Genomic DNA, 8,785 nt, shown 5'->3' with positions numbered 1-8,785 from the left:
TGGTGCTTGCTTACTTTAAGCTATGGATTTATATAGGTAAAGCTTGTTCAGCAATCTGAATTGACCGCCGATGTTCAGTTCACCTTTAGCTGAATTTCGACCAATCGTGTAAACAGGCCCCATATAACACATGCATATTAAAGCCAGATTTATATGAATCAACAGTCGCTTATTATACAATAATATATATATAATTTTGAACCGTGTAGGCTACTGTATTTTCCCACCACTGCAATGGGGTAGCAATATTTAGGCGCAACAAGCACGAACCGTTCCTCCCCCCTCCTCCCGCTCCTACCTTTGTCAGCCCGCCGGTGCCATGTTGCCATGGCTCCCTCGCTCCGTGCCTGTACTCAGCTCGCGCAACCGTCGAGCGAGAAACACAACGTTGTGATGAATCAGCAAGCATGTCTTCCGCTATTGCTGTTACTACCATGGACTGTCTGTGGCTGCCGCGCGAAATAAACAGGGAAAACGCGTTTAGAAATAATAGTTCCCTAAATACGAAATACGGGGGAAATGATTTGACACAAATAAAAGGAGAGGTGGAGGCTAGACGTTTAAAACTGTAACCTCCGTGCCCCCTGACACACATAAAAGGAGAGGTGGAGGCTAGACGTTTAAAACTGTAACCTCCGTTCCCCCTGACACACAAAAAAAAACAAATGTCATAAAAATTTGCGATGCGTTTGTCTCTTTCACTTTTGACACGCACATGCCTTCTTGTCAATATTAAACTAAGACACATACAATTAAAGACATCACGATAGCTAGAAAGTGACGTCGAGTTTACACTATCATCATTATGCAACGTCAACAACTCCCTGGAAACAGCTGTTATGAATCTTACCTCTGAAATAGCAACAGACAGACACACGCTGACCGCGCTCGCGGCTGTTGCGTCCCTATCCAGTGCGGCCCGTTTTCCGCTCCGCTCCGCTTGCTTCCGTTTCAGCACTCGAAAACTCGGACAGTTCTTCTGCTGTGAATATCTCCAGCCACCTAACATATAATCACGTTTTCTAGACAGTTCCAACTCGGCTACACATCCCGAATACACGATATATCTTCCTCTTCCTTATCTAGCTAGCCTACTCTATGTAAACCGATTAACGATGCCTGATTTCTGAAAACCAGGGGGGGATTCCCAGTCCCCCCGTAACTCTCGATATGATCAATCTATCTCGCAATGAAGTTATCAAAAATATTCCCAACCGCCACACATGTTGTTCTCTCTGCACTGTGGTGCGATGCTATAGCTTAGCCTACGTTTGACAAGCAAGCCCTTTCTTTGTCTACTTTAGCTATGAAAGCCCCCACTCAGTCTGGTTGGCATGGCTTGTGCATGTAGCCTATGGCTGGCAGGCAGGCTGGCTAACCACCTAATCGTGATGAATCAGCAGCACACAGCAGGCAGGGAGGGAGAGAGAGAGAACGGCACAGCACAGTGAGGCTAGCCCTTTAAAACGGCGTGTCTAGCGCTCCAACGGCATGATGGCGCTGCGCCCGCAGTCAGCAGCACACACACCCGGGCGGGCGCGACGCAGGGAAGAGTAGAGCAGAGCGCGTGCCCACTCAGCAAAACACGAGCTTCGGTTGAGTGGCAACACACTCTCGCACCACTACTGAATAACGTTATATTTCGGTGTTTTTAAAATAATATGAGGAGTGCTAGGCTCGAGTAAACTGACACACACACACACACACACACACACACACACACACACACACACACACACACACACACACACACACACACACACACACACACACACACACACACACACACACACACACACACACACACACACACACACACACACACACACATACACACACTGAATCAGTGACAAAGAGCGTGGACTCACCAAAACTGAACAATTATTGTCCATTTATTAAGGATCTATGCAACTTGTAAAAACATTTTTTAAGGACTGTAGACAAGGTCCTTCTGTACTTTAGATTATTGAGATACACCCTCTATGTACAGAGGTCAAACTGAAGGACTGTAGACGAGGTCCTTCTGTACTTTAGATTATTGAGATACACCCTCTATGTACAGAGAACAAACTTCACAGTCGGCTACAGGTAGATGCCGTTCTACAGTACGTTCCACAGAGGACCTGCGATTTTCCCTCCTCCCTTGTACTTGTTTGATGAATTAAGGTCAGTAATTAGTAAAGAACTCCCCTCGCCTGGTTGTCCAGGTCTTAACTGAAAGGACAAAACAAAACCTGCAGACATTAGGCCCTGCAGTTCCAGAGGGAGGTGTTTCTCCCAGGGTCCTTGAGCTTTGGGGGCACTATGGTGTTGAACGCTAAACTGTAGTCAATGAACAGCATTCTGACAGAGGTGTGAGAATCCTTCCTCCTGAAAACCCACTGCACACTAGGCCTCCATGGAATGAGTTTGACACCCCTGGTCTAAACTACTGTATCTTTCTCTCCTTGTCGTCTTTCATCTGCAGTGTACAGAACAAAACTTGTAGAGAAAAGAGGAGACAAGAGGGGGAGGAGGAGAGTAGGGAGAGGTGAGAGGGAGAGAGGTGAGAGGGAGAGGTGAGAGGGAGAGGGGGAGGAGGAGAGTAGGGAGAGAGGTGAGAGGGAGAGAGGAGAGGGGGAGGAGGAGAGTAGGGAGAGAGTTGAGAGGGGGAGAGAGGAGAGGGGGAGGAGAGTAGGGAGAGAGGTGAGAGGGAGAGAGGTGAGAGGGAGAGAGGAGAGGGGGAGGAGGAGAGTAGGGAGAGAGGTGAGAGGGAGAGAGGAGAGGGGGGGGAGGAGGAGAGTAGGGAGAGAGGAGGGAGAGAGAGAAGGAGGGAGAGAGGAGAGGGGGAGAAGAGAGGGAGAAAGAGGAGAGGGAGAGAAGGAGAGGGGAGAGGAGAGAGAGATGAAAGGGGGAGGAGAGAGGGGGAGAGTAGAAGAAGAGAGAGGGAGAGGAAAGTGAGAGAGAAGGAGAGGGGGAGAGGAGAGAGAGAGGAGGGAGAGAGAAGGAGAGAGGGGGAGATGATGCCACATTAGATGACTACCCATAATAGCTAGATCTGTAATTAAACTATAGATCTGTCTACATCTGTACATAAACTATAGATCTGTCTAGATCTGTACATAAACTATAGATCTGTCTAGATCTGTACATAAACTATAGATCTGTCTCGTTTAGGACTAGGTCCAGTTGAAAGACGCCTAAAATAACCATTTGAAGGAATTTGTCCCAAAATGGCACCCTATTCCATTTATAGTGCACTACTTTTAGCTACAACCCTATGGTCCCTGGTCAAAAGTAGTGCACTATATAAGTGCACTATATAGGGAATAGGGTTCCATTTGGAACACAGTCAATGTCAGAACCACAAAGAGAAGCCCAGAGTGCTGACTCACATCCTCCTGTTCTCCCGCTCTCTTTCAATCTCCTGTTCCATCAGCTGCATCTAGAGAAACAATATCATCTCTGAGATCAATGTTCTCACACACACACACACACACACACACACACACACACACACACACACACACACACACACACACACACACACACACACACACACACACACACACACACACACACACACACACACACACACACACACACACACACACACACACACACACGTCAGAGGTGAGCCTGTCTGGTCTGTCTTGATGGATTAACAATTTTATGAGATCTGGCTATAGGTCTGAATGAGGTATGGCTATAGGTCTGAATGAAGTCTGGCTATAGGTCTGAATGAGATCTGGCTATAGGTCTGAATGAGGTATGGCTATAGGTCTGAATGAAGTCTGGCTATAGGTCTGAATGAGGTATGGCTATAGGTCTGAATGAGGTATGGTTATAGGTCTGAATGAAGTCTGGCTATAGGTCTGAATGAGGTATGGCTATAGGTCTGAATGAAGTCTGGCTATAGGTCTGAATGAGGTATGGCTATAGGTCTGAATGAAGTCTGGCTATAGGTCTGAATGAGGTATGGCTATAGGTCTGAATGAGGTATGGTTATAGGTCTGAATGAAGTCTGGCTATAGGTCTGAATGAGGTATGGCTATAGGTCTGAATGAAGTCTGGCTATAGGTCTGAATGAGGTTTGGCTATAGGTCCGAATGAAGTCTGGCTATAGGTCTGAATGAGGTATGGCTTTAGGTCTGAATGAGGTATGGTTATAGGTCTGAATGAGGTATGGTTATAGGTCTGAATGAGGTATGGTTATAGGTCTGAATGAGATCTGGCTATAGGTCTGAATGAGGTATGGCTATAGGTCTGAATGAGGTATGGCTATAGGTCTGAATGAGGTATGGCTATAGGTCTGAATGAGGTATGGCTATAGGTCTGAATGAGGTATGGCTATAGGTCTGAATGAGGTATGGCTATAGGTCTGAATGAGGTATGGCTATAGGTCTGAATGAGGTATGGCTATAGGTCTGAATGAGGTATGGCTATAGGTCTGAATGAGGTATGGCTATAGGTCTGAATGAGGTATGGCTATAGGTCTGAATGAGGTATGGCTATAGGTCTGAATGAGGTATGGCTATAGGTCTGAATGAGGTATGGCTATAGGTCTGAATGAGGTATGGCTATAGGTCTGAATGAGGTATGGCTATAGGCCTGAATGAGGTATGGCTATAGGTCTGAATGAGGTATGGCTATAGGTCTGAATGAGGTATGGCTATAGGTCTGAATGAGGTATGGCTATAGGTCTGAATGAGGTATGGCTATAGGTCTGAATGAGGTATCATCCTGTAAATCCAATCCAACCTGTTCCTGGAGAGATACCCTCCTGGAGGTTCACTCTGACCCCTGTTCCTGGAGAGCTACCCTCCTGGAGGTTCACTCCGACCCCTGTTCCTGGAGAGCTACCCTCTTGTAGGTTTTTGCTCCAACCGTAATCTAGCGCACCTGATTCTAATAATTAGCTGGTTGATCAGCTGCATCAGGTTAGTTATAACAGGGGTCTGAGTGAAAACCTCCAGGAGGGTCTCTCTCCAGGAACAGGGTCAGAGTGAACACCTCCAGGAGGGTATCTCTCCAGGAACAGGGGTCGGAGTGAAAACCTCCAGGAGGGTATCTCTCCAGGAACAGAGTCAGAGTGAACCTCCAGGAGGGTCTCTCTCCAGGAACAGGGTCAGAGTGAACCTCCAGGAGGGTATCTCTCCAGGAACAGGGTCAGAGTGAACCTCCAGGAGGGTCTCTCTCCAGGAACAGGGTCAGAGTGAACCTCCAGGAGGGTCTCTCTCCAGGAACAGGGTCAGAGTGAACCTCCAGGAGGGTATCTCTCCAGGAACAGGGGTCGGAGTGAACCTCCAGGAGGGTATCTCTCCAGGAACAGGGTCGGAGAGTCCCGGCCTAGGACAAGTGAAAAAGACTGGTGCATTCCTCCTGTTCAAAGGCCTTTGGAATGACACACACACACACACACACACACACACACACACACACACACACACACACACACACACACACACACACACACACACACACTGTGTGGGAGGATTAACCGCTATTGAACTCTCCCGACGACACTGTGTGTAGGTGTGTGTGTTATTGAGAGTCAAATGGAAGCCTCTTGAGGAGCAGGACTTATCTCAGCCACAGCGGAGAATAACCTTTCCGAATAAAAGAGGGATTAGTGAACCACTTCAGCGTCTCCAGTACTAACCCTTCCTCCTGAAAACCCACCACACACAAACAGAGGCCGCGTCCCAGATAGCACCCTATTCATTTTATAGTGTATTACCGTTGACCAGGGCTCTGGTCCAAATCAGTCAACTATATAGGGAGTAGGGTGGAATTAGGGACGCAGACAGAGACTCTGGGGCCGGGAGCGTGGAGTGGGACGCGGGAGACAGTTTTAATCAAGGCCTTTATTTATTTTTTACACACACACTTTAATCAAAGGCCACTTTTAACCGTAATCTAGGTAATCCTGTCGGCTGCAAGCGGTTAGTATTATTCCGCTGTGATTGGGGAACATTTATCTCCACAGCCACTTGTCTCCACGGTTTTCCTGCATATTGTCATTACCTTCTACACCTGCTGCCTCGTAAAGCATGTCGTCTATTCAAACTGCACACTTTACAATGGACACACCGTGGAGGACAACTCTCACACAACATGGTCTTCTGCAGTCATATTTCAGAGGCAAACAAACAATTGGCCTGTGTCCTGTAATATTGTTGAAGGCAATATAAAAGTTATTGTGGAAGTAAATGAACTTGGATGACTTTCTTTTAGTTTGACTTTAAAGTTGAGTATAAAAGGAGAGAAAAAAGACAGGAAATGAACCATGATTTTAATTGCAGGAGGGCTGGGGGTCACCCCGTCACGGATACTAAGACCAGGGCGTGACACCCCCATAACAATTTAAATAGCAATGTGCCACCAAAAAGTAGATGTTGACGTTGGGTAACCCCAGGAGCCAGTCTGCATGCTCATTGGCACCCACATTTCCTAGTGCACTACTTTTGACCACAGCCCTATGGGTCCTAGTCAGAAGTGTTGCACTATATAGGGAATAGAATGCCACATCCAGCCTGACCTGAACCTCTCCTGGACCTGACATGTCACCCACCTCCTTCAGATTGCCGACAGGGTTCTAAAACCGGCGGCTCATTTCCTCCCTCACCAACCAATCAGAATCCGTATCTATGGCAGCGAGGGAAAAACTGTCTGCATCCTGACTCCCAAATGCCACCACATTCCCTGTATAGTAGACAACACTGGACCAGGACCCTCAGAGCACTATGTAGGGAACAGGGTGCCATTTGGTACACAGCCACTCCACAAATGTCTATTTGTATCCGTGGGGGCACTGGGGTTGAAACTTCACCCAGTCTGTCCCCCGTTGAGTATGTGACGATGACGGGCCATGACATCTGTAGAACTGTACTTGTCAAGGCAACGGGGGGGGGGGGGGGGGGGACGACGACATCATCATACTGTACTGTGACTCCCTTTGTGTCTCCAGATGCTGAGTTGAAACAACTAAACAGCTAGAGTTGGGCTGCATCCCAATACTCTATGGTATGTAGCTTCCTCGACTTGCCTCCTTTCACTAACATATGCTAACTCAATATACAATATAGGACAGAGCCTTTGGTAATTCACCATACACATTTTCCTAATCAGTATCAAACCATACAAATGAATAGTTCCATTGTCATGCTGGTGAATGAGGACCCAAAAGCGACTTAACAGAAACAGAGTTTATTCCAGTCTTAACAAAAAACGATTAATCCTGAATTCTTTCACAGGTAATGTCCAAACAGGAATAACTGAAATCCTCTAGTCAGTAGAGGGGAACAACAGGAGATGCGACCACAGACTGCAGGTCGCTTCAGGTTGGCGCAGGCCGTAGCTGATAGAGACACCTGCTCACACGCAGCATCTGAAGAAGGAAAAAGCACGACAGGACGGAACAAGAACACAGTACAGCAAACAAGGATCCGACAAGGACAGAAGCGGAAACAGAGGGAGAAATAGGGACTCTAATCAGAGGGCAAAATAGGGGACAGGTGTGAAAGAGTAAACGAGGTAGTTAGGAGAATGAGGAACAGCTGGGAGCAGGAACGGAACGAGAGAGAGGGAGAGAGATAGAGAGAGGGAAAGAACCTAATAAGACCAGCAGGGGGAAACGAATAGAAGAGAAAGCACAGGGACAAGACATGACAATCTATGACAAAACATGACATCCATGTTGAAGTGACTGACGACGGAGATAAAGTAAATATACTGGAAGGTTAAATCCCACGTTCCCTTTCAAGAGACATAATAACATGGTAGCATCTTCTTCACTGAATGATGAGTCTTCCTCACTTAACAGATAGACTGAATATGTCTGCAGATGATCAGATTGTTACATCACGTTGCTGTGGTTACTGAGATGTTGAACACGTCTCCAGGTCTGGTTTAGTTCTGGTAATCTATGCAGATTACTAGTGGCTAGTGTTCACTTGTCTGGTGGCTAGTGTTCACTTGTCTGGTGGCTAGTGTTCACTTGTCTGGTGGCTAGTGTTCACTTGTCTGGTGGCTAGTGTTCACTTGTCTGGTGGCTAGTGTTCATTTTTTGTCCTGATGGTGACCGCAACATACAGACAATAGAATATGTAAAAAACAAAAACTCAAAACAATTGTTGTTCAGTCCAATAACACTGTAGGCCAAGAATAATGCCAAGAATAATGCCTAGAAAATCACAACAAGCAAAATAAAAGGGTTTTCATGGCGTGATCTGGCTTCATATAAAATACATTGTAACTGTCTGTATAGTACACTTGGTGTAAATCCCAAATGGCAGCCTATTTCCTTTATAGTGCACTATATTTGACCCCTATTGGGGAGGGGGAGAACAGGGTGCAATTTGGGACACTTCCTTAGAAATGGCTTGCCTAGGTACCCAAACGCCTTGCTCCCATGAAAACGCTAGACCACTAGCATTAATTCTCCGCAATGAGTCTGGATCTGAGTATCCAGCCCCTGACGGTTTTCCAGAACAAAGGTTCCGATTGGTCCCAGAAACCAATGGGTTGGGCCAGAACCAAAGCACACGTGAGTAAAGAGGCATTTAAAAAAAGTGTCATTGGCTTTGATGCTCTGATTGGTTCGAGATGATCCAATCGCTGAGGACTTTTGTACAACATCCCTCATTATGACATCACCACAAACAACTTCAACGTGTGCAGTGAACAGAGCAGTGTACAGAGCAGTGTACAGAGCAGTGTACAGAGCAGTGCAGTGAACAGAGCAGTGTACAGAGCAGTGTACAGAGCAGTGTACAGAGCAGTGTACAGAGCAGTGTACAGAGCA

General features: G+C 46.8%; 1 protein-coding gene across 3 annotated transcripts in view; it reads right to left on the bottom strand.

The window, feature by feature from the left end:
- The window catches only part of LOC124019155 (transcription factor MafG-like), a 19,893-nt gene extending 18,454 nt beyond the window's left edge, over nucleotides 1-1,439 (bottom strand). The window contains exon 1 of one of the 3 annotated variants that reach the window (XM_046334543.1): nucleotides 851-1,439. In XM_046334543.1, coding sequence (XP_046190499.1) covers nucleotides 851-1,009 — 159 coding nt within the window. In that variant the 5' untranslated portion in view covers nucleotides 1,010-1,439. The remainder of the gene's footprint in view (nucleotides 1-850) is intronic. The other 2 variants (XM_046334544.1, XM_046334545.1) reach the window with 2 other exon arrangements.
- Nucleotides 1,440-8,785: the final 7,346 nt, after the last annotated feature.

Source organism: Oncorhynchus gorbuscha, unplaced genomic scaffold (assembly GCF_021184085.1).
Source record: "Oncorhynchus gorbuscha isolate QuinsamMale2020 ecotype Even-year unplaced genomic scaffold, OgorEven_v1.0 Un_scaffold_723, whole genome shotgun sequence".
In the NCBI taxonomy this organism is placed as follows: domain Eukaryota; kingdom Metazoa; phylum Chordata; class Actinopteri; order Salmoniformes; family Salmonidae; genus Oncorhynchus; species Oncorhynchus gorbuscha.
Note: the sequence above shows the minus strand (reverse complement) of the source record. Positions and strands in the feature narration are given on the sequence as shown.